This window comes from Arachis hypogaea, chromosome 5 (genome assembly GCF_003086295.3).
Source record: "Arachis hypogaea cultivar Tifrunner chromosome 5, arahy.Tifrunner.gnm2.J5K5, whole genome shotgun sequence".
NCBI classification, from domain to species: domain Eukaryota; kingdom Viridiplantae; phylum Streptophyta; class Magnoliopsida; order Fabales; family Fabaceae; genus Arachis; species Arachis hypogaea.
Window position 1 is genome coordinate 37,587,951 of NC_092040.1, and position 24,654 is coordinate 37,612,604.

Below are 24,654 nucleotides of genomic sequence, written 5' to 3' on the forward strand. Positions count from 1 at the left end.
TATTTAAAAAAAATTAACAATTTTATGTATTATATATAATATTTTAAAACATTATTAATCTCAAAGGATAACTGTATGCACATTAAAAAATATATTATTATATAATAATTAATTTTCTTAAATAATATAATATATAATATTTTGAATAAAATGCATGCTTATACATATTTGAAAAAAATATATTATATAACAATATATTTTAACAAAATTAACTATTACAATATTTTTTATTTTTTTAACGAATAATTTAATTATTTTTAATTAATATAAAATAATTAAATTATTTAATATTTTTTAATTAAAAATAATACTATATAATAATAAATCTTAATAAATAAAAGTTATTTTTGTATGTATTTACACATTTTATATTTATTTATTTTAAAACAAAAGGTCACATTTATTAATTTTAAAATATTATATATTAAAATATATTTATGTATGTATGCATTGATAAATTCTATATTTATAAAATTTATCAATACTCTTTTTTTTGTAATATTTTTTATTTTTATTTAATAAAATTTAATAATTCATAAAAAAAGAGACATCCAATATATATAAAAAATTTGTTATTTTATATATATACATTAATGTGTAAGAAGTGCGAGTGTTTCAGATACGTCCTTTGTACTTGGCTTCCCTTGTGTGATGCGTAAGTTTGACACTGACAGATTTTATTTATAAAGATCACATTCTATGTTTCCTCTCTAATCAATTTTCCAAATCACGATACATTGTTAATCAGCCACTTCATTGCGCATTATTACCGATCTGACTCTGTCCCTGGCCACTGCATCCGTATCAGTTGCTACTATTTGTTAAGTTCCTTCTTATCATGTTTTTTTTTTTTTTTTTATCGGAGTTTTATAATGTTGAAATCTGTTATCCTTGCTTTGGTGTTCATGCTAAAAGTCTCTAGATTTCTTTTCATTCTTGTGATCCTCATCGTGATGTTTGGTTCCAATACAAGTGGTGATGACAAAACTTTGAGAATGAGATATATCACTTTTCCATAGCTGAACTTTCGGTTTTGGTGTTTTGCTGATCTGAGTTTTCAATGCAAAAGTTTTCTTTAAATATTATTCTTCTCTGTTATTATCTCCCACGAAAGACAGATACGTATTTGGCTTTTTCTTTGTTAAGAAAAATTTGTGGTTAATGGATTTTGTTGTCGATGTGCTCATAGTTGTATCTTTGATTCTCAGTGTTATAAGCTGATATCATGGCTGTTGAAAAGGCTGGAATCGCCAATGATGTTACACAAGTGAGTTTGATGTCCATTTTCGTTTATGTTTCTAAGTTCTTAAAGGTTTTGCTTTGCCCCACTTGGTAGTTTTTCTCATTAGATTCTAACTTTTGTATAGTTGATTGGCAAAACCCCACTTGTATATCTTAATAAAGTTACCGATGGTTGTGTTGCCCGCATTGCTGCCAAACTAGAATTGATGGAGCCATGTTCTAGTGTCAAAGACAGGTACATACTCATTTCCTTTTCTTTTCTTTGTTTTTTCTAATTGTCACGAGTCTCAGTTCTTAATATATGTGTGTGGCATGCAGGATTGGCTACAGTATGATTGCTGATGCAGAAGAGAAGGGGCTTATATCACCTGGAAAGGTTGGTTTACTCTTGGAAGTGATTTTAGCTACTTTCTGTTAAAACTGAGATGCAGAACTAGGTAGGATGTGGATTGATGGAAGATAGTGTTAGTTATTTAGATGTATGATCTGATTTGTTTCTTATCTGCATGTGGCTCTTCTCATATTTTGATGAAGAGTGTTCTGATTGAACCAACAAGTGGAAATACTGGCATCGGATTAGCTTTCATGGCCGCAGCCAAGGGTTACAAGCTCATAATTACAATGCCTGCTTCCATGAGTCTCGAAAGAAGAATCACTCTGTTGGCTTTCGGGGCTGAGTTGGTTCTGACAGACCCTGCAAAGGGAATGAAAGGAGCCCTTCAGAAGGCTGAAGAGATTGTGGCTAAGACTCCCAATTCCTACATGCTTCAGCAATTTGAAAACCCAGCCAACCCCAAGGTACCAGAAACACATCTATTCTATAATTAGTACAACTGATTCTTGCCAACTTTGTGTGATCAATTTTGTTCTTGTGGCAGATACATTATGAAACCACTGGCCCAGAGATATGGAAAGGCTCGGAAGGAAAAGTCGACATGCTTGTATGCGGGATAGGTACTGGTGGTACCATCACTGGTGCAGGGAAATATCTGAAAGAGCAGAATTCCAACTTAAAGGTTAGCTGCTCTTTAGATACATTTGCAGAAGATAATTTCTGCTATAATCATGGTGTTATTTTCTTATGTTATCATTTTTCTTTTGACTTTTTGTAGTTGATTGGTGTGGAACCAACAGAAAGTCCAGTGCTCTCAGGAGGAAAACCTGGTGAGTTACAACCTCTTCTGTGACAATGACTTTCTTGTTTTTTTTTTTTTTTTCAAAAAGGTTATTTATTTATTAGAAGTCCTCAGGGTTAAGGTTCACAACTTCATTTGTAGTACCCAGTGAGTTGCAATTTGTCATTATTAATGTGTAGGTCCACACAAGATTCAGGGGATTGGTGCAGGCTTTGTCCCCGGTGTATTGGAAGTCAATCTTCTTGATGAAATCATTCAAGTAAGCTTTACTCAAGAGTTGATAAAATGTTGTGATTCATGAATACCTTTTAGAAAGTTACACGAGCATTCAATATGTTCAAATTGGGAATAAGACTAAAAAAACGATGCATTTTATGGTTTGTTAACTCTTGAGATATGTTTAAGTTGGCAGATATCAAGTGAAGAAGCTATAGAAACTGCAAAGCAACTTATGCTTAAAGAAGGCCTGTTTGTAAGTTCCCCAAATCTGTAGAAACTGAGAAGATCGAGCTTGAAAATATCTATTGTACTAGAATCAATCTGAGCGAATTTCGGAAGTTAAAGTGGAAGCAGGTTATAAATTTGTTCTTTTTCTCAATTTTACAGTCTTCCTCTGGATGTTGTTGCAGGTGGGAATATCTTCTGGAGCAGCAGCAGCTGCTGCCATGAAGATAGCAAAAAGGCCAGAATATGCTGGAAAGCTTATTGTGGTGAGTTGATTGTACCCTAAAGTTTTGGTGAAAGTATTTAGAAATCTCTGTTTGAAAGACTGAGATTATGGGACATGTTTGTGGCATTTCTGAATTGGGGTTGTATGGTGCAGGTTATTTTCCCTAGCTTTGGAGAGAGGTACCTGTCCTCTGTTCTATTTGAATCGGTTAAACGGCAAGCTGAAAGCATGACTTTTGAGCCCTGAATTCCATCCACCCTAAGCTCTTAAGTTGCTTCAGATGGAGATTGATCAAATAGACGCAGCTAGTGATCCTAGAAAACTATTTTCTGTGACTCTGCAATAAATTTTGCTTCAAAATACTTGAAAAAGGAAATTTGAATCTTGAACTATTATTTTAAGCTGTCATTTTTCATTTTTCATTAAATAAGTAAAAATAAGAAGGAACAAGCAAAGCTAAGAAGTAAAAAGTAATATTGTATTGATGAAGCATGCATGCATATTGCATAGACAGTAGAACAGCAGCGTCCCTCTCTTATGCGTGCCCGTCTTTCTTGATTTTGTGATCACCAACACCTACCTTTTGTCAGCATTTCTAAATCCCAATCTTCATTTCCTTCATGGAACTCCCACTCCTCCCTCAATTATTGGGACCACAGAGTGGTAGTAGGAGGTCATGTGCTGAAGAGAAGAAGAAGGGCTTTGTGGAGATCACGGATGGTAAGTGAGGTGGTAACTCATCATCACACGTGTCAGAGTCTGCTAAAGACGAATAAGAACAAGTCATCGTCGTCTACCTCCATGCTTGATTGGTGGTGTTGTGATGGGCATTGAGGAATGTTGGTGAAGCAGAGGTGAAAGCGTTTAGAGAAAGAGAAAAGCTTCCACATTTCTGATTTGTAGAGGGAATAAGGCAATAAGCATCTTCCTGGAGTTGCTTTAAAAGTAGTAGTACATTTTAGGCATGTTCAAGACCGGCCCACCCGGACTCCAAGTATATTTTATCTGTTTTGGTTTGTCATTTTTATTCGATAGTCGATACTATTTTTGAATTGGATTTAAGTTATATTTTGGGTCAACTTATCCAGAAATTATTTTTTAAAATAAAATTAGTAATATTATATTATTTTTATATTTTAATTAATATTTTTTTATATTATATAATATTATTTTTATTTTAAAATAATTTATTTTGGTATAAATATGATATAATATTTGTTAAATTTAATTTTTAAAAATATATTTTTTTACTTTAGCATTTAAAATTTAGGGTAATTTACTATAATAAGCTAAGGGGAGAAAATTTACACCAATTAGCCAAAAGCAAAACTGGTTCATGAATCAATCTATGTAGTTCAAATTAATCTAATTCGAACTTCAAATTCTATGTTCTGATTCGAATTACACACACCCACAAATTCGAATCAACCTGATTCGAATTACACACATAGTAATTCGAATCAGGATGATTCCAATTATACACACACATTTCAAAGTAATTCAAATTGAGGTGATTCGAATTATTCAATTTTTGGTGCTAGTAATAATTCGTATTTAAGCTAAATTGATGTAGCAGTGGAAGGGTGAGTAGATCGCTAGGGGAATGAGAGAACTAGTGAATAAGTAATCAAACTCAATGGAAAAATATAGCGCTGAACATGACTATAATCAAACTCAATAAACATTTATAATCAAACTCAGTAGTGAAATATAGTACCAACATGACTATAATCAAACTCAATAAAAATTTATAATCAAACTCAGTAGTGAAATATGGCAACAAACGTGACTATAATCAAACTCAATAAATATGTATAATCAAACTCAGTAGTCAAGCACTGAACCTGAGTTTGTACCGAACCTGACTATAATCAAACTCAATAAACATTTATAATCAAACTCAAAAAATATTTATAATCAAACTCAATAATCAAGCACTGAACCTTACTATAATCAAACTCAATAGACATATATTAATCAAACTCATTAGTCAAATTTAGCACTAAATTTGAGTATAATCAAACTCGATAAACATGATAATCAAACTATGGTTTATGGTTTAAGGTTTATGGTTTAGGATTTTTGGGTTTATGGGTTTAAGGATTTAGGGTTTAGGATTTAGGATTCATGGATTTAGGGGTTAAGGGTTTAGGGTTAGGGTTAGGGTTTATATTTTCAATAAAAACTATTATAATCAAACTTAGTAGTCAAATATAGCATTGAACTTGAATATAATCAAACGCAATAAACATCTATAATCAAACTCAGCTACAAGCACTGAACCTGAGTATAATCAAACCCAATAAACACTTATAATCAAACTCAGTAGTCAAATATAGTACCGAACTTGACTATAATCAAACTCAGCAACGATCATTATTTGGTGATAACTCTATTTTTTTATAAATAATTGTGGTTTATTTGGAGATATTTTTTATCAGTTTCATTATGTATTTACGTATTTTTATTCTTGCTTAGCTATGATTATGGAATATTCGAATTATTTTAGATTGCATGTGTGTAATTCGAATCAGGTTGATTCGAATTAGTGGGTGTGCGCGTGTATGTAATTCGAATAAGACTGATTCGAATTACATTGAGTGTGGAGTTCGATAGAAATGTATCTTGATTGATTCATGAACCACTTTTGCATTTATTAGCTGATTGGTGTAATTTTTTACACTCATTGGCTTATCAGGGTGAATTACCCTAAAATTTACAAATTTGTATATATTAATTTTGCATCGAGTTGACCTGTTATAATTAAGAGTGATAAATAGACTAAAATTCGCTGGATCGGCTTGCGTAACTCGCCAAAAAAGATGGAGTCGGGCTAAAAATTTGAGACAGCCATAATAAAAAAAGTCCACCTAATCCATACCACCTAATCCAGGGGTCTTGTGTTTAAGATGATAATTGAATTTGAAACGTTATTGCAGCCGAGGCCTGGGTCAGATGGCAACTTTGTTTGCCTCACATAAAACTACACGGGTGTAATGCCTAGGATTGGGGGCTGTCCAATCCACTTGACCAAAAAAAAATTTGAAACGTTATTTTTGTGCCTGTATTTGGAATATTTGTTCACTTTACTTTAAGTTATAATTTGGATTATACTTGATTGATTAGAGACTTGGATAATATTTAATTATATGCTATAAAAAATGATTGTTTTTCTTTAGACAATTTTTGTTTATTATTTTGTTTAAAAAAACTTAGTTGATAATTATGTTTATTAGATATTTAGAATTATAAAAACTTTAACGTTTGTGAATTTAAAAATTATAATTTATTTTATGTCTTTAGAAATTAAAAATTTATTTAAATCTCGGTGAAATTAGATATTCTTTACTTCCGTTTACAAGTGTGCTTCATATTCAGAGTTTTTAGTCAAAAGCAATCAGAAACTACCAACTTTAGATGCAAATGTCATCTATTTATACTTTTTTTTTCTTTCTTCTCCAACCCACTCTATATCTTACCAAGTTTATCATTCTTGATATATCTAATCTTCTATTTAATAAAACATGTTCTCTAATAGTATCTTTAATTTGAGTGAGTAACTTGAACTCCAACTCCAATGGTGAGAATATTCGTTTTTTTAAATAAAATATTCTGTTATCTCAAACGTTTTTGTCAAAATAAAAACTAAATTAAAAATAATTATATGGTATAAGAACTCAATTAAAAAAATATAGAAACTTAATTAAAAATTCGATAAAATTATAAATATCTACAGAACAATTAAATCTAAATTTTATTAATCATGGAATATTGTTCGTTTTGTCAAGTAAAAAAATAAACCACTTTTTATAGTTTGTTTTGAATTTTTTTTTTTAAAATCCAAAATTAACTGGATAAAAAACAGGATCCATGATTTTTGGGCCGGTACACAGAATTGGTTAGCATTGGCCCGAAAAGAAAAAGGAGTTAAAAGGTGAGCTAGAGCTGAAATTGGAAGAGAAGGCCAACGATGAAACTAATTAGGGTTGAAAGGTGCCCTGCGTCCTGCGACTTATGGAGCCGTGGCGAGTGAGTAAAGGCAAAGCAGGTATACATCTCCTCTTGATTTGATTGTGATCTGATGATATGTTGTGATAGAATGAGGCAGTGATGATGATTGTTGTGCATTTGAGCATTGAGTGGTGAGTGAGGACGAGCATGGTGGCGAGGCGTTGTTTTTGTTGACGCAGCCATCTTGTTCGTCAGTGTGAATGCCAACCTGAGCCTCCTTTGACTCCTGTGATTAGTTTAAGTATGAGGCTTGACTTCTCAATGCCTATGATTACTTCCCCTCTCCCCGTTTCCCAGCCTACAAGCATCAACAAACAACAAGAACAAGAACAAAATTCACATGCAATAATTTCCTCGCTCTTTCTCTCTTTCTCTCTCTCTTTCCGTTCAACGTTAGTGTTATTGCATGTGCTTCTGCTTCTGCTTCTTCTACTTGGAATCATATCATATATATATATATGGAACTACTTCTTTTTCTTCTTCTTCTTCTTATTATGACGGGGCAGTGATGATGATCTCTTCAATTGGAACAGACATATGAGTTGGGGGGTTGAGAGGTGTGTGTGGTGGCAAGGTGACTCAGTGTAGTGTCTGCCTGCCTGTTGATGCAGCCATGCATGCATGCCTTCCCCCATTTCTTGTCTGACACAAGGCGAATCTGAGCCTCCTCCTTCAATTCCAACACTAGTTCATTCTTCAGTGTTTTTCCTTTTCCTTTTTCCCTTTCATTCTTATTAATCATGGACACCCACCTAAAAACATTTCTATATTTATTTATTTATTTCACACTACTTTTCTCGTGAATGGTTACCCTGTCTTTTTTATTATTCTTCAACCATTACTCTTTGATCAAGTTCTCAACTTTCTTTTCAGATTGCAGTGCAGTTCCAGGATTTTGACTTTTCCGTTTTCCTCTAAATACTTTTTTTGTGTGGCTTGTTTGCAGTTGTGGAATGGGAATAAATATCCGATCCTGAGACTAATTAGTTTTTGAATTTGTTTAGTGCGAGAACCCGTATGGTTGGATTGCACAAAAAGACAATTTTATAGTTAATATTCATCAATATACACCACAAAGACATCATGCTATATATATTTTTTAACTACCATAGTTAGAAAATATGTATAGCATGACGAGTTTATAAAATTTATTAATGAATTTAACTATAAAATAAAGTTCAACTAATTTAATGTTCAAGACCGGCCCACCCAGACTCAAGGTATATTTGGCCTGTTTTTGGTTTGTCATTTTTATTTCATATTATTTTTAAATTAAGTTTAGGTTATGTCTTGAGTTAACTTGTCTGAATCAAATAATTTTTTAAAGTGAAATTAGTAATATTATATTATATTTTTATATTTTAATTAATATTTTTTTATATTACATAGTATTATTTTTATTTTAAAATAATTTATTTTAATATAAATATAATATAATATTTGTTAAATTTAATTTTTGAAAATAAAATGTTATTACTTTAGTATATAATATTTACAAATTTGTATATATTAATTTTGCATTAAGTTGACCTGTTATAACTAGAAATGACAAACAGAACTGAAATTCGTTGGATCCACTGGCGTAACTCACCAAAAAAGGTGAGACTGAGCTAAAAATTTGAGCTATTATCATCTTTGATTTAATGAGCTATTAACCCTCCTCTCCCTCACTCCCAAGAATTTGCTCTACTATCATTTTCATCTTCAACTTCAAAATCAAAATGGTCTTCATGATCTCCATCATTAATACTATCATCAAATTTATCCTCACCTTTAACCTCTACTTTTATTAAATTATTGTCATTGTTCTCATCTTCAAGTTGGCACATAATTCTTATGATTTGAAGTTATCTCAACACCATTACTTTCTCGATATCTATCAACAACATACACCAAGCAATGCTTAACCGTTTGTGTCACTAATAACTTATCCATTCTAATTGTATTTTCATTACTCATCAACTCTCTACGACCTGAATTCAATTGGCAACCTGGTTTACTGTACTATATTTTACCATAACCACCCTAACTTCTTTAACTCAATAACTATTTCTTGCAGATTCCATTCATCGATTCATCGAACTCAAACTGTAAGTCTTCCAACACCATTCCCCCAAATACTATAGACAGTGGCCTGTATCATAACAATTTTCACCGTGATATAGGTTTATGGTTAAATCCAAATTTCTATTACTACATCAAAAGAGAGAAAAAAAAACCCTAGTAAACCAGCATTATTATAACATCAACAATCAACAAAATTCATAATTTACCAAATAATTTGCCAAACTAATTCATATGCCAATTCAATATTTCAATTTAACTACTATCATATTTATTTATAATCAGCTCATAACATAATCAACAATAAAATTCACACCAATAACATTAAAGAATCAACCTTAAAAAAAATTATCACCTATTGTTACAGAGGCAAAGTGTGGACCACGAGCAACAGTTCAGAAAACAAGGAGAAACGGATGAGCGGCGCAGGGAGACGCGAGCAGTGGAGCACACCCGGGTTACACGGACGAGGCAAAGGCCGATGAGCCCGCGAGGGACAACAAGAACGCGACGGAGACCGACTGGGGGAGACGCATTGAACGGGAGCTCATTGAAGAACTTAGGACAAGGTGTGAGTGTGGGACAAAATGTCAAGGGTTATTTTAAAATTTTCGAAATACAGAGATGTCTTTAATTAGGTTTTCAATTTTAATAGTGAGAATATTTATTTTTTAAAAGAATATTCTGTTATCTCAAATTTTTTATTAAGATAGGAATTAAATTGAAAAAAATTTACATAATATAAGAATTCAATTGAAAAAAAAATATAGAGATTTAATTAAAAATTCGATAAAACTATAAAGATCTATGTAGAATAATTAAATCTAAATTTTATTAATAATGTAACATAAAAAACCACTTTTTATGGTTTGCTTTGAATTTTTTTTTTTTTCAGAAAACCCAAAATTAGCTGGATAGAAAACAGGGTCCATGATTTTTGGGCCAGTACACAGAATTAGTTAGTATTGACCCGAAAAGAGAAAAAGGATTAAAAGGTGAGCTGCTGAAGGAAGAGAAGGGGAACGGTGAAGCTAATTAGGGTTGAAAGGTGCCCTGCGAGGCGGTGGCAAGTGAGTAAACGCAACCCAGGTATACATCTCCTTTTGATTTGATTGTGATCTGATGATATGTTGTGATAGAATGAGGCAGTGATGATGATTGTTGAGCATTTAAGCATTGAGTGGTGAGTGAGGACGAGTATGGTGGCGAGGCGTTGTTTTTGTTGACGCAGCCATCTTGTTCGTCGGATTGCCCCTCTTAGTGTGAATGCCAACCTGAGCCTCCTTTGACTCCTATCATTAGTTTAAGTATGAGGCTTGACTTCTCAATGCCTATGATTACTTCCCCTCTTTCCGTTTCCCAACCTACAAGCAGCAACAACAAACAACAACAACAAGAAGAACAAAATTCACACGCAATGATTTCCTCGCTCTTTCTCTCTCTCTCTCTCTTTCCGTTCAACGTTATGTTATTGCATGTGCTTCTGCTTCTGCTTGGAATCATATCATATATATATATATAGTACTACTTTTTCTTCTTCTTCTTCTTATTATGACGGGGCAGTGATGATGATCTCTTCAATTGGAACAGACATATGAGTTGGGGAGTTGAGAGGTGTGTGTGGTGGCAAGGTGACTCAGTGTAGTGTCTGTCTGCCTGTTGATGCAGCCATGCATGCATGCCTTCCCCCATTTCTTGTCTGACAAAAGGCGAATCTGAGCCTCCTCCTTCAATTCCAACACTAGTTCATTCTTCGCTTTTCTTTTACCTTTTTCCCTTTCATTCTTATTAATCATGGACCCCCTCTCAGAAACATTCCTATATTTATTTATTTATTTATTTCACACTACTTGTTTCGTGAATGGTTACCCTGTCTTTCTTATCATTCTTCAACTTTCTTATTACTCAAGTTCTCAACTTTCTTTTCAGATTGCAGTTCCATGATTTTGACTTTTCCGTTTTCCTCTAAATACTGTTTTTGTGGCTTGTTTGCAGTTATGGAATGGGAATAAATATCCGATCCTGAGACTAATTAGTTTTTGAATCTGTTTAGTGCGAGAACCAGTATGGTTGGATTGCTCAAGGTAGAAATGAATCAATGATGTCTTTAACGAGCAGAGATGATTTTATCATATCATTGTGCTGAGTTTCTTATAACTTTTTAGTTTCATTACCCCTCTCCCGCCCAGGTGCTGCGAAGCGAAGCTATTAAGATGTTATGATACCACTCTTCAAGTATTGGAGGACCTGCATTTGTTGTTGTATAAAGTATTCAACAGAAGCCACTAGTCCAAGTGACCAGCAGTCCAGCAGTAACTGCTGCAACCTGTTTGTTATGTTCATTCTCGAGAAAGTTGTACTATATCTATAAATTCTTTGTAAATCACCCGAGACAGTGACGAATTCTTTCAATATTCGATTTATTTTGATAATCACCAATTCACCATCACACTCGTAAAAATTCACTTGCTAATTCGCTTGTCCAGGTTTAAGTAAGGTTTGTAACAATTCTTACTAGAGTGTAAAATTTACATCGATTGAATTACTGTGCAATCCAAAAGTTATGACAAAAGCGATAGAAGAACTCAAGCTAGCAATTGGCAGAGGATGTATTAGGGTGTTGATCAATGCCTTTGATTGGAAACTCGCATGCATAATATAAATTGGTCATGATTACAAGTGTTGTTAAACGATAAGGCACAAACACAATACGTCATATCATAGATTCATAGTTATACATAGAAACATACTAGTAATTAGGAATCTTGTTCCTGGCTTGCAACCTCCAAACCGTTACCATCTGGATCGAAAAAGAAAACTTGCTTGATCTTGCCATTTGGTAGGGATTTCTGAAAGGTCTCGATACCCTTGTCCTGCACATATCAAAACGATAAGTTTCAATAAAATGAAACAAAAGGCATAACATAAATAAGTAAAAAGGAAACCTTGAGGGTGTTGAGAAAGGAATCGAAGTTGGAGACGGAGAAGCAGATATGGTGGCCTCTGGGGAGATTCTTGGGATCAGCGACAGGAGAGCTGGCGCTCCATGGACCCTCGGGGAGGGAGGTGGTTGGGTCGCGCTCGATGAGATGGATGTATATAGAAGATGATGGGAGGCGGAGCCATATAACCTCGAAGTCTCCGAAGTTGGGGGTCTCCACTTGCTCGAACCCAAGTATCTGCACCGTAAAGTTAATTACAGATTGCTAATGACTTGGTAATTGAAGAGACGAAGGAAGCGGCTAACCTGTTGGTAGAAATTGGCGAGGCGCCTAACGTCAGAGGACTCTCGAGAGATATGATTTAGGCTCACTCCTTCAGCTGCCGCCATTTCTTCTTCTGCTGCTTCTGCTTCGGATTATACTTGCTAAAATACGTGTACCGTTTTCTTTCTTAGCTCCCACACAATTACAATTGCTAACAAATGCACCGCATGGACAATTCGCTCGCCTTCTAGATCCAAAAGATTAGGTTAGATTAAAACTTTATTTTAATATAAAAAAATTGTATTTCATAAAAGTAAAAAATATTAAGCCCAAAGACTTTTTAGTAAAAAAATAAAAATTAAGTTAAATAAAAAATAAATATAAAAAAAATAAAAAATATTATTTGTATATTAAAATCAGTTATTATGTATTTTATTTGTATAAAAATATATGTGTAATTTAACTCATTTTTTATGTATATTTTATTTGATAACTAATTTTTATAACTGATTTTAATGTATACTTAGTATGATTGAGTAAAAAAAATATTATTCATTTTTTTGTATGTAAATTTAATTAGAAGCGCTATGAATAGACTTGGTTTGATAAAATTTTTATCAAAGTTGTGAGAATAAAATCGGTGTGATTGAACTTATTTTAATTAAATATAAAATAAAATTATTAAAAATTTAATATATAATTTTAAATATTTTAATTAAATAATTTTTAAACTAATAAAATTCAAAAGTTTTATAATTTTACACAATAACTTATTTATAGTTTATTATTAGAAATTTATAAACAAATTCAAAAACATCAAAATTTATGAACGAAGAAGTTTTGAACTAAATAATATACTTTTTTATTGTTCGAATTTCAAAATTTAAAAAAAAAATTCTAATTAATTTTTAATCAACAACAACTAAGTATTGAACACAAACTCAATATTTCTAATCACATCAACAACAAACCAACAATACATTCAGGATTAGAAGTTAGAAGTATTTGTTGGATCACAGATTCTGTTAAATTTTTGCATGAGGTGGTTCATTTCATTTCATTAATAATGAGCATTATAACATGATATGTAATGAGCATTATAACGGGCAACATAAAATTGTATCTCAAATTTGCAGGAATACATCAGAGAATATTCTGCTACAGTGAAACTTATAACATGAGGTGTAAGAGACTAAGAGCTTATAAATAAGGCAAACAATTAAGTTAATACTTAATTTGATTCTTGAATTTGGACACGAGTTTTAATTTAATTTTTAAAATTTTAATTATCTTTTTTAGTTTTCTTTTATAAATGTGACTCGTATTAGTTCTTAGAATAATTTTTGACACAAAAATATTAATGGTGACTAAACAATCAAATGTCACACTAGAATTTGTAAAATATTGTTTTAGTTTTGACGCTTAAATAACTCAAAAATGACACCAAATCATTTATTTTAGAAAAAAAAGTTTCAATAAATACATTTAAAATTTTTTTTGTGCTATTTGAGTGTCAAAACAAGAACGATGTCATCTTACAGAGTTTAAAGTGGCATCTGGCTGTTTACGTGAGTATTTTATTAATGTTTGTGTCTCAAAAATTATCCCAAAAATTAACATAAGTTACATTCGTAAAGTTTGAAGATTAAATAAAGACAATTAAAAATTTAGAGACTAAATTAAGACTTTGGATACAAATTAAAAAACCAAATTAAGTATTTTTTCATACTAATGTAATACTGATCTTATCACGCATGCATGTGTCAAACAAAGGTTAAATTCTTGTTTAACTCCATCCTATGCGTGAACATTATTTGTATTTGCCAAAGACTGGGGACAACTTAACAAATTCAATCAAGCATATACCACAATTTTCGTGGATTATTTAAGCAGTTAAGTTATGAAACTAATAATCGACATTTGGAGATGGTTGAAGGCCTGAAGCTTTTAGCACAACCTAAAACAGAAACATAGGACTATAGGAGTGAGATGTGAACCATATATAGGTGGAAATTCAGGTGTCGACTTAACGTAAAGTTGATACCTGAGAGCTGTTAAATGATTTGAGTGATTTAACTAAATTTTTATCTAACGGCTCTTAGATATCAACTTCAAAGTCGACTTCACCTGAGTTTTCACCTATATGAAAGGGAACAAAGGCAACTTCATATGATCATATCTACATCCAAGCATTCATTCATAAGTCTATTGGCGGAAGCATGATGGAATAAATATACCACTGCCATCAATAAAATTAATTTAGACAAAATTAACTCAGTAGAAACATTTAATAGAATAATTTAAATTAACCATCAATATTGAATTATTATTTCAGAAAATCAACAATAATATTATTTTAAAAATCTGCTATAATATTGTTTCAAAAAACTAACAACTCAGAATAATAAATTATTTTAGAAAATTCAACAAATATCATTAACCTTCATCCATCAAAATTTAATAAAAAAAAGCACAAATCATATTTAAAAAGTTCCACTTTATTTATCCTTAAAAATATTTTTATCTTTTAAAAGCTATAAATATAAGCACGTAATTTTTTTGATTTACCAAATACAATATAAAAAAATACAAACATCTTTTTTAAAAAAAATTAACAAACCAAACTTTAGTATAGCATCTTACATCTATCAATTACCTTTGTGTATTCATGAAATAGTTTAGTGGAGTAAGTTTAAATATATAATTAAAATTTCAGGGTATATATTATTTGAACGATTATTCCATTTAGAAAAGTACATCACCAATATTTGATGATTTTTTATGCCTTATATAACTAAAAAATATTTAAAAGTTAAAAGCACTGAGTTAGAGAAAAGGAATAATGATTTACTATATATGTGAGTAATAATTAAGGAGAAAAAAATATGCTTTTAATGTTAATAAGTAAATGATAATATAATGATCTTTACCTTCATTCATCTCTAAATTTTCATCCTTAAAGTTCGTGGCATTATACGCATATGTTTATCGGAGTAACGAAGCTTTCCTTAGTGTTCGATTCACGAAGAAAACGGCAATACAAATATTATAACAGAAGAAACAAAATAAAAATATATGAATTGTTTTTTTCCCTTCCACATATAGCTAACAAGGAAGAAACAATGGCATTCCTTCATCATACATTTATACAAGACTTTCTCTGTCTTTTGAATTTGTTCTCCCACGCACCTTTCTCTTTCTTCTGTGTGTGTTGTTTGAATGATCTTTCCTTCTTCCAACACACATTAGAGGAGCTTGTTATGATGGATTCCATGAAACGGGGAACAGAAACAAGAACAGAGGCAAAGCAACAGCAGAAACAAGAATGTGCGACTACTTTCCTGAATGAGGGTATCCTTATGCTTCTCTCTGGCTGGCATGCCCTTCAAATGGCCGTCAACAACCAATGGGGTGGCTCTGACTCCCTCCAGAAATCCCACCACCTTGCTTCTCATCTTTTCTCTTCCTTATCCAAATCCTATGGTATCATTTCTTCATTCATCCATTCAATTTTCGATTTACTATATGCCTTTAATAATTTTTTTCTGCAGCACCCGCTCCTGTTGAAGATTTGGAAAATCTGCTCCATGAATGCATGTTGCTTACATTTAACACAGAGATAGAAGATGGCAGTATTGAAGAGGTATGGATATTTATTTCTTCTATTTGCAGCTTTAATTTCCCTGCTGCATGTTTGTGATTGGAACTGTGTTGTTGTTTTCATTGATGGAAGCAGGTAGCAGAACAGTTGGTGGGTATCCATGAAGAATACTTGTTACGACAGTCATCTCTTCATATCTGAAACAGCATTATACTCAGTCATAGGTGGCTATTCTGTGCTATAAACGGTAAATCCTAAGTCTTATTGCTCAATTAGTCTCTTTTTCTGGTAAACAAGGGAAAAGTTTAATATTTTGCACAAGTTTCTTCATTTATTTCCATGTCTTGGTGTTTGATCTATTGCCATGTTCACTAAAACGGGAAAATTGACTTTCAAGGTGACATATATATTACTTTCGTTCAATTTTGCAAGAGAACAGGTCATATGATTTCTGCACATTGCAGGATATGCTTCTCTGTTGATAGATAGCAATTGTGTCTAGTCATAGGATTCTATCGTGGAATAGATATCAAAGTTCTCGTATGAGAGAGCAGTGTTTAACCTTACTGGAAAAAGAACCATGCAGTATTTAAGGAAATTGAATGGAATTACTAGATAATTTTACTATGTCATGCTGCCCAATTAAGAGGCAATCATAGTTATCTTGGTTTGTGGAATGGAATCCAGATTGTGCAAACTGCCAATCTTTTCTTGCAAAATTGCGTGTGGTTGTTTTTGTTTTAATACTTTAGAGAACTAGAAAGAGAGCAGCTTCAAAGAACTTGTGCAAAGAAGCACAATTGATGCTTTAAGATTGTCAGCGAATTGAAACCTTTACCATTATTTAATTGGTTACAAATTCTCTCTCTCCTTTTTTATTCTTTCATCTCATCCATTTCTCCACCTTTGCCTGTTTCATTTCATCCCTTTCCTTGTCGTGTGAAGTCCAACCAAGCAATACACTCACTTGTGCTTTGCTGTTAACATCCATGGCTTCCAAGACCACCTCCAACATTCCCACCAGGTAAAGCTTTCACCTTATCCATTCTTCATTCTTCAGTTTCAGATATAATATTCAGTCGCAAACCATTCTTCACTTTTTCTCACTTTAGTGAAAACAACAGGAAAGTCTCAAACATACTACTTTTTCTTTTATGCACATGTAAGATTTTGTTACTTGAATGGGAAGAAATGGATGGTCACTCTCATTTGACTATTCTATTGCTGAAGTGTTTCTACAACAAGGAGTGTCTTAAAAGGGGAATGAATCTCACATGGTTGATTTAGACCTTTGATGCTGAATTAGTGAATTGCAGGGACTTAACCCTGCATTCAGTGTTGATCACCTGATAAAGTTGAAGTTGGCGAAGGAAATTTCATTAGTGAGTGAGGCTTTCAAGGAGGCCATAGTCAACATTGAAGTGGAAGAGAAATTCTTAGCAGAACTTGAGGCAAAGAAGCTTAAGGTTTCTTGTCTCAAAAAAGATTCAGAGAACAAGAGGAGGACAAAGTAGCTCAGACACACAATCAATGGATGATCAAATCATGCAACTTCAGTTAAAAAGAAGAGAGATTTGTCGTGCCCTTGAAACCATCCATCATTAGAAAAGTGGAGCTGAAATCTGCTAAAGCAATGATTGCAAACTCAATTCCAGCAATTGTTCAACATGGGAGAGGTTGAAACCAAGCACAAGAAAGGTTCATCAGTTTATAAAGGGGTTAACATTTTATCATACTCTTCTAGAGGTTCCCATCCCGATGACTACTATATTTGATATATGTAAAAGAATATGCAAGAGTGATTACTTTGTTATCTATATCTTTTATGTAAGAAGTTCTTTCCCTGCATAAATTACAGCTACAAAATACTAAAAGTAACACAGATAATCTTCCAAATTCAATGTAAGAATGACTCTACAGTCACTCAAAAAATTCTGGAATCATTTGTTCAAATAAACATATATCATATTGACGTCATAAAACGAAAGAATATATTACATAATATAAGTAAGTTAAATTTAAATTTTTCTTAATTTCTTCTGTTGCTTTTGTGCATTTTCTAATTGTCTACCCTGACACACAAATGAATAGAGAGCATAAGATATGTATTTAATAAAGCAGTACTTGTGTTGTGACTAGTGATTGAGTTTTTTTCTCTTATTGGTAATTTTTGTCCTGTCAATGGTAACAAACTCTGCATGAGTGGCAAACAAATTTTGCATTGAATTTTTAGAAAACTTTTAATCGTGTATTGCGGGTGAGGAAAAAATAGCACTAATATGTTCATATTTTTTATATTTAGATTATTAGTTAAAAGATATAAAATAAATGGAATACCCGTTTTTATCCGTAATAAAACTCTCAAATCCACTTTGTTCGAATTTTTTGAGAATTAGAATTAGAACTCTCATTAGAATTAATTTTTTTTTCTTGCTTTAAAACATAAAAATAAATTGATTTAAACTCTTTTGAGAATTTTAATTCTCATCTTCAAGTCAAAAATAAATCAAACCAAAATATGTCTGATTTGCAAATCCAATCTAATGCAATTTGAACTTAAAGTTAAAAGATCTAAATTAACCTTGACATAATTGAATTTTTTAAATATACTCATTTCTCTTTTTTATCAAGGATAACATAGTAATAAATATTACATATACTTTAACTATTTGTTTTCATTTAATTCTTTATGTTCCAAATTTAAGAATTAGTTCGATTCGTTTTGGAATTTAATTAAATTTCATCCCATTAAGAACTTTCCAAACACACTTACTACTTTTGTTTGCCTTGGGTTTTGCAATTTGTTGAGTTTTGACCTTGGCAGCACCATTTTTCGCATGTTACTGTTAAGATTTGGAAAGAAAACCCTATTTTAATTTTGTACTTTGCACTCTCACTCATCTCATTCTCAACTAACAAGTAACAAACGCTTTTATTAATCAATACTCCAAATTACTCATTTTATCCGTTTACTGAATCATATTCCTTTAATAGAATTCTCAGCTGACTGAAACCATAAACCCTAACGAGCAAGAAAGAGGGTAAGATGAATGAGAATGGAAAAGCAGAAAATGGTTCTTTCAACAATCGGCCGGTGGCGCCAGAAGAATCCGGTGAAGGCTCGCCATATGCGCCAGAGAACTGGCCACAGAAAGGGGACAACTGGGGATGGAGGACGGGGAGGAGGATCACGCCCGCCGGATACTTTCAGGATCGCTACCTGTACTTGCCGGAACGTCTCAACAACCATTCAGGATCCGCTCGCAAGCAGCACATCTTCGCCAGCAAGCTTGCCGTTGAGCGATACCTCAAAGCTAATTTCCCCGAAGCTGATCTCGGTGCCTTCTTCTCTTCCTTCACCTGGAGAATCCCTGCCGTTCCTTATCCTTCAACAAACGGTCTCTTCTTCCTTTTTCCTGCTCTCTTTCTCTCGTTTTTTATATATTGCTTTGCATTTTATTGAGTTCATCCACGAGCACTCTAGTGGATCAAGTTTTGTGATTCTGCAATATTAACATGTGTAAAGGTGAACGGGATTCAGATATTTGCTGAATTATCTTCCTCACATTTAACTGATGATTCTTAATTTGAACGAAGAAAGGACGTAAGATTGCAAAAAACTAAATAATAAAGATGGACTTCTTCATCGTTATTAGGTGGATTATTTTTTCATGTGATGAATGATGTTCTATTTTTGCTACATCATTGGAACATTGTGTGTGATAAACTGATTGGTAATCCGCACAATTATACAAAATCTATTGGATTCCATTTCCTCTTAGTTATGAAATGATGCTTTTCTTCTTTCTTTTCTTTCTCTTACCTTTGGCACTGGCGCCAGTTGAAAAGTTTATACTGTAAATTACTATGTTTTTCTCCTGATGTTCTACACTGTAGGCAATATGTTGCCTATAGCTGCTGTGCCTCTTAAGCAGATCCCAGCTGAACAGTCAGATTCTGATACTGAAGCTGTTAGATGTAAGGCTGGGAATAAGAAGTGTACTAGCCTAATATTGGAAGAAGTAGAAAAATATTTGCCAGCCATGTCGTGCGATATTTGCTGTTCTGAGCCTGGTTTTTGCCGTGATTGTTGCTGCATTCTTTGTAGCAAAATGGTTAGTTCGGCTTATGGTGGATATAGTTTCATCAAGTGCCAAGTAAAGAACGACGAGGGTGTCTGTGGTCATGTTGCTCACATGGAATGTGCTCTTCGAGCACGCTTGGCTGGCACTGTTGGAAGAAGTATTGGGTTAGATTCAGAGTACCATTGCCGAAGGTGTGACGTGAGGACTGATCTAATTTCTTATGTTAATAAGCTTCTCCAAACGTGTGACACTATTGATTCGGACGATGAAATTCGGAGAAAGATTTTGAATCTTGGTGCTTGTATCTTACGTGGTTCACAAAAGGCCGATGCAAAGGAGTTGCTAAGACATATTGAATTAGCCATCTCAAAGGTAATGACTCTTTGGTGAAAGAGATACTAATTATCTTCCTTGTCATCCTTTAACACTTTGTAAAAGCTCGTGACCAATTGAATAGTTGCATCAGCTCAAGTGTGGGACTAATCGTGAAGATACGTGGATGCCTGATGACTCTCTTACTGCTTATTCTACCGGTAAGAATCTTTTCCCATTAATTCATTGTCAAAGCACTGGCTGGCAGCTTCTTTCATTTCCCTGCCACCGTAGCAGTAGTTGTGTCATCTATGTTTTCTTTTGGTAATCTATAAACAGGCTTATCAGATCATGACGGTGATGTAATGGAAGCTACCGTTCATGGAAGCCCATCAAATGTTAGAACAGGGGAGGAATCCTATGATTGTCTATCTCAGTCTTTAAAATTTGAGGCGGAAGTTGATCAAGTTCTCTATGCTCTCAAAAAGTCTCAGGAGTTTGAGTACAAATTAGCAGAAGAGAAACTCCAATCACACAAGACTTATTTACAAAATTTATATCAGCAATTAGACCTCGAAAAGTCTGAATACGAAGGTAAGAATTCATCTAATTCGTATCTCTTGTCCCATGCTATCAGAAAAAGAAAGGAGCAAATTGGAGAGGAAGTGGCTAAATTTGAAGTTCTGAAGAAGATAGCCAATGGTTTTGGTAAGACATCCAAAGATATTTTAAAGGAACACTTTGATGTAGAAATTACAGATTAAACTTGTAAATTTTCTAATTTGAATTTTTCTATTAGTCTTTGTATCATTGAGCCACCAATCTGGCCTTTTTCCGAGTAAAATCAGGTGGCATTTGGATGCTTTGTTAGATTAGATCTGTAATTCAAGTGATGTTGAAATAAAACGATATACTCTTTTCCTCCATAATGTAGCAATATCATTTTCGGTTGAGATTGTTGAAGCCTAAGATTAAAAGATCACATCCTCTCGTATTGCGGGAAACAAATTTTCACAAGCAATACCTTATATTTTTTCTTTTTTTTTTTTCATCAAAACAATAACTAATATAACCGATATACTATGAATTCATTTTTTTAATATTTTGATTATTAATAGTTTATGAGAAATGCTATGAGATCATTAGAATTTATTGTTTTTGACCCTTATTAGTTATTAATTTAATTTTTTAGTCTAGTAATCTAATCACATATTTTATCCCATATTTTTAAATATTGATGGCTAACTCATAACCAATAAATTCTGATGACCCTTTTAGCATTCCTCATAGTTTAATAATGTTATTTGTATATTAAAATTAGCTACCAATGTATTTATGTATAAATATATGTATAGTTTAATTTATTTTTAATATGAATTTATATTTCAATGTGTATTTTATAATAGTAGCTGACTTTGGTGGTTGATTTGGGTATGGAAAAGTATATGGAACCAACTAATAATCAGCCAAAAATGGAATAACATAATTAATTATAATTAATTTTATTAATTTATAATTTAATTTGTTTTTTAAATTATTGTTGACCACGTTTAAAATATGAGGGAAGATACGCTAGTGATAGGAGAGAATCACGGAACAGATCCTTTGATCATTAATTAGTTAGTTCCATATAATTAATTATGTTTTATTAATGCGTAACACATGAAACATAGAAATCATATCCATGTGCCTATTAATAACAACATCTGGTTAAAGTCACCGATGCCTCTGATTTACATTCTTGGCTTATATAGAGTTGGTTCCTAGCATCGTTGTTTTGGTATATATGTAGCATAGTGGAAGTTTATTACTATCCCCAATAATGAACATTGGGTTCTTTTAGCTCTAGCACAACTCCAAAGGAGTAATGCTAATGTGATAACCACAGCAACTAACAAATAGGTGTAGTAGGCAGTGCTAATTTCAATAAAAATATGAAACCACATAATTCCCACGTACCAGCCATCTCCATAAAATCACAATCGTTAACTAATCAACATCACATAAGTAAAAGTAATGGAGAAAGATATGGTTCTTATTTTTACCAGCATGCGAAAATGAAAAAAAAAAAAAACAGGTGTTGATTCTTAAAGCAACAAAAGCAAACTAATAAGTACCAATAATCAGTTTACAAGCACAAATGTTCCAGCATCCACCATGGCTCTATTGTCATCAACACCACGTTGATGTTTGGGCACCGTAACGATGAGCTGTCCATCAAGCAAGATAGCAGTGGCCATCTCCGGACACGTGGATTCTGGTAGTCGAAACCGCCACACGTCAAGGTGGAGGTCGAACTCATCAAAGGACAATTCCGTGAAATCAGTTTGAGAATCCCTGACGACAAGCTTGGTAATCCCAGGGTGCAGGTGGAAGGTGGAAGCTTCAACAGTAGCGATGCCTGCCGGTGCGTCGGCCACGAATCGGAAGCAGTGTGGCCATTCCTCAACGGACACGTCAGCATCGGAGCTGAGTGGGAGCTGGAGCACCTTGCTGAACACGTGAGGGAGCCTCCTGAGCTTCTTGGAATCGGAGGGAGTGAGAGCGAGGAGCAACTCTGCCTCCGAGAGAGGGTTCGTGTTCATGATTTCGTATTGGATGCTGATGCTGCGTTTCCTTGTCATCGTATTCGTCTGATGAAGAAGAAGCTGCTTCTTATTTACCTTTTTTATTTGTTTGTATGTAGATATGGAGAATCTCTGCTTTATTTTGTGTTTTTGCTGCCAAGAATAAGATAAACATTCCCACCATTTTCCATATTGCCCTTCTACTTCTTCTTATTTACTCCCATGCTTTTCTGTTATTTCTAGTTCTCTTCTTTTCTTTCTCCTGTTATATAGATGGGTTCAAATTCACACACACAAAGATGATGCCTTCTTTTTGTTCTAGTTAATTTTTTTTTTCGTGATTTAATTTTAGTTTTTTTGTTTCTGTTTGGGTTCATCTTTTTCCTATTATTAAAAATTTAAAATGTTGGTTTTCATTTTCTTGTCTAGTGTTAAATAATGAGGCCACGTGTCTATAAATACTGAAAAAATAAAAAAAAAGTAATTAAGGAGAAAAGCAAATTCATAGCCAATTAAATTTAAAACAATACAGGCCATGAAATGCACTAGTGGTGAGACATTCTTTTCGATTTATGTTTTTAGAAATTAAAATAGAAAAATACGATTTTGTTGAAGTGATTACTCAGTAGAATAAAACCCAACTTGTCTATATCAACCATTACATATTTATATGGTAGAAGAAATAGATTACACAAACAAGTAAAAAAAATTAATCATGATTTATGAGGACGAACAATGCATGAATGATTATTTAATATTTATGATGAGATTAGTTCATGCATGCGTCGAACCCCCTGCAGGCCTGCACCTTAACTGCATGGCTTTACTAGTTATGTTCAAGTGATGTTTAAAAGTGAAAACGATGGTTTTTGACTTCTTAACCCATGCAAATTCAATAAGACGAAGACAGAGGGGGAAGGTGTCATGATCCTTCCTCCAAAAGATTATTAAGAAGGTAATTTTATCTTTCATTTTCGCTTAGTGTGGTACGCTGATTGTAGGGCATCCCTTCATCAATGGGAAATGGACAGAAGTTACTACCTTCCGTGTCATATCCAGCCTAACTCTGGTGTCCGTGTAACACTCTCTTTACCAACACCAACAATGTCTTTTTACATATAATGATAATGAAACTATATTTTACCAAATTTATTTAAAATTCAATTAAATCTGTTGAGGACATTAAACTTATATCTAGTACAAAGATATTATAACATACTATTATACGAAACAAAAATCTAGTTAAAACTTATCATAGAATTTATCTGTACGAGTATGCCATATAAATTGTTGCTCATATGAGTAAGCAGATTATATTAACATCATAAAAATTCTGAGGATTTATTTTTAACATATAAAAAGTAATAACATTGTGATAATTTGCCAACGAACTATAGCTCAAATAGCATAGTCTCTCCATACTCACTTAGAAGTTGTAAGTTCAAATTTTTCTATCTTTAGTAAAAAAAAAAAAAAACATTCTGATAATTTATTAACACCTACTCCAATAAAGATGTCCAAAACATCTCATAAATATATTTGTTTAACCACACTTTAAAATGTGACTTGCATCAAAATCAAATTCTACAATTCATTATCCAATAGTCTTTTTCATATAAAGAAAATTACACGTGATAACATCCTAGCCAACACGTGAGGGACGTGTTAAATAATTTTCACAATACTGTAATACATTCCAAATGTCAATATTCAACCAAAATATCATCTCTATTTTCATATTAAAAATAATTTCTGTTATG

At 32.8% G+C, this 24,654-nt stretch overlaps 5 protein-coding genes and 1 long non-coding RNA gene across 14 annotated transcripts; 4 read left to right on the forward strand and 2 right to left on the reverse strand.

Moving 5' to 3' along the window:
• The first annotated feature begins 597 nt into the window (after positions 1 to 597).
• LOC112801267 (cysteine synthase) lies at positions 598 to 3,537 on the forward strand. 3 transcript variants are annotated; one of them, XM_025843907.2, is made up of 11 exons: positions 598 to 655; positions 1,209 to 1,267; positions 1,368 to 1,477; positions 1,561 to 1,618; positions 1,777 to 2,040; positions 2,121 to 2,258; positions 2,355 to 2,406; positions 2,558 to 2,637; positions 2,791 to 2,850; positions 3,008 to 3,088; positions 3,202 to 3,537. In XM_025843907.2, exons 2-11 carry the CDS (start codon positions 1,226 to 1,228, stop codon positions 3,292 to 3,294), a joined length of 978 nt encoding a protein of 325 aa, XP_025699692.1. In that variant the 5' UTR covers positions 598 to 655; positions 1,209 to 1,225; the 3' UTR covers positions 3,295 to 3,537. The 3 variants fall into 3 exon arrangements, 2 of the variants coding, with proteins under 2 accessions (XP_025699692.1, XP_072093235.1); XR_011882070.1 differs by lacking the exon at positions 598 to 655 and adding an exon at positions 680 to 820 and having other exon boundaries at positions 2,784 to 2,850; positions 3,202 to 3,456; XM_072237134.1 differs by lacking the exon at positions 598 to 655 and adding an exon at positions 680 to 820.
• A 3,455-nt stretch (positions 3,538 to 6,992) lies between these two features.
• On the forward strand, positions 6,993 to 11,572 carry LOC112801269 (uncharacterized). 4 transcript variants are annotated; one of them, XR_003201861.3, is made up of 8 exons: positions 6,993 to 7,096; positions 8,006 to 8,279; positions 8,616 to 8,658; positions 9,119 to 9,149; positions 9,491 to 9,692; positions 10,019 to 10,212; positions 11,119 to 11,207; positions 11,313 to 11,572. It is a non-coding gene; the product is annotated as an uncharacterized lncRNA (long non-coding RNA). The 4 variants fall into 4 exon arrangements; XR_003201862.2 differs by having other exon boundaries at positions 7,001 to 7,096; positions 7,933 to 8,279; positions 11,289 to 11,572; XR_003201857.3 differs by having other exon boundaries at positions 7,001 to 7,096; positions 7,933 to 8,279.
• Positions 11,573 to 11,755: 183 nt separating this feature from the next.
• LOC112801268 (glyoxylase I 4) lies at positions 11,756 to 12,602 on the reverse strand. The gene is made up of 3 exons (XM_025843908.3): positions 12,371 to 12,602; positions 12,069 to 12,302; positions 11,756 to 11,996 (listed from the first exon to the last, which is right to left on the reverse strand). Exons 1-3 carry the CDS (start codon positions 12,452 to 12,454, stop codon positions 11,880 to 11,882), a joined length of 435 nt encoding a protein of 144 aa, XP_025699693.1. The 5' UTR covers positions 12,455 to 12,602; the 3' UTR covers positions 11,756 to 11,879.
• A 2,874-nt stretch (positions 12,603 to 15,476) lies between these two features.
• Positions 15,477 to 17,782, forward strand: LOC112801270 (uncharacterized). Of its 3 annotated transcripts, none has more exons than XR_011881651.1 (5): positions 15,477 to 15,812; positions 15,881 to 15,972; positions 16,066 to 16,177; positions 16,876 to 16,954; positions 17,098 to 17,782. XR_011881651.1 is itself a non-coding variant. In XM_072236521.1 (4 exons), the coding sequence occupies exons 1-3, from the start codon at positions 15,590 to 15,592 to the stop codon at positions 16,129 to 16,131; spliced, it is 381 nt and encodes a 126-aa protein (XP_072092622.1). In that variant the 5' UTR covers positions 15,477 to 15,589; the 3' UTR covers positions 16,132 to 16,177; positions 17,247 to 17,782. The 3 variants fall into 3 exon arrangements, 1 of the variants encoding a protein (XP_072092622.1); XR_011881652.1 differs by having other exon boundaries at positions 17,247 to 17,782; XM_072236521.1 differs by lacking the exon at positions 16,876 to 16,954 and having other exon boundaries at positions 17,247 to 17,782.
• An 839-nt stretch (positions 17,783 to 18,621) lies between these two features.
• Positions 18,622 to 21,256, forward strand: LOC112801271 (uncharacterized). Of its 2 annotated transcripts, none has more exons than XM_072237135.1 (4): positions 18,622 to 19,328; positions 19,828 to 20,387; positions 20,473 to 20,548; positions 20,667 to 21,256. In XM_072237135.1, exons 1-4 carry the CDS (start codon positions 18,977 to 18,979, stop codon positions 21,089 to 21,091), a joined length of 1,413 nt encoding a protein of 470 aa, XP_072093236.1. In that variant the 5' UTR covers positions 18,622 to 18,976; the 3' UTR covers positions 21,092 to 21,256. The 2 variants fall into 2 exon arrangements, with proteins under 2 accessions (XP_072093236.1, XP_025699699.3); XM_025843914.3 differs by having other exon boundaries at positions 18,711 to 19,328; positions 20,482 to 20,548.
• Positions 21,257 to 22,341: 1,085 nt separating this feature from the next.
• Positions 22,342 to 24,365, reverse strand: LOC112801272 (uncharacterized). The gene has a single exon (XM_025843915.3). The coding sequence runs from the start codon at positions 22,949 to 22,951 to the stop codon at positions 22,451 to 22,453; it is 501 nt and encodes a 166-aa protein (XP_025699700.1). The 5' UTR covers positions 22,952 to 24,365; the 3' UTR covers positions 22,342 to 22,450.
• Positions 24,366 to 24,654: the final 289 nt, after the last annotated feature.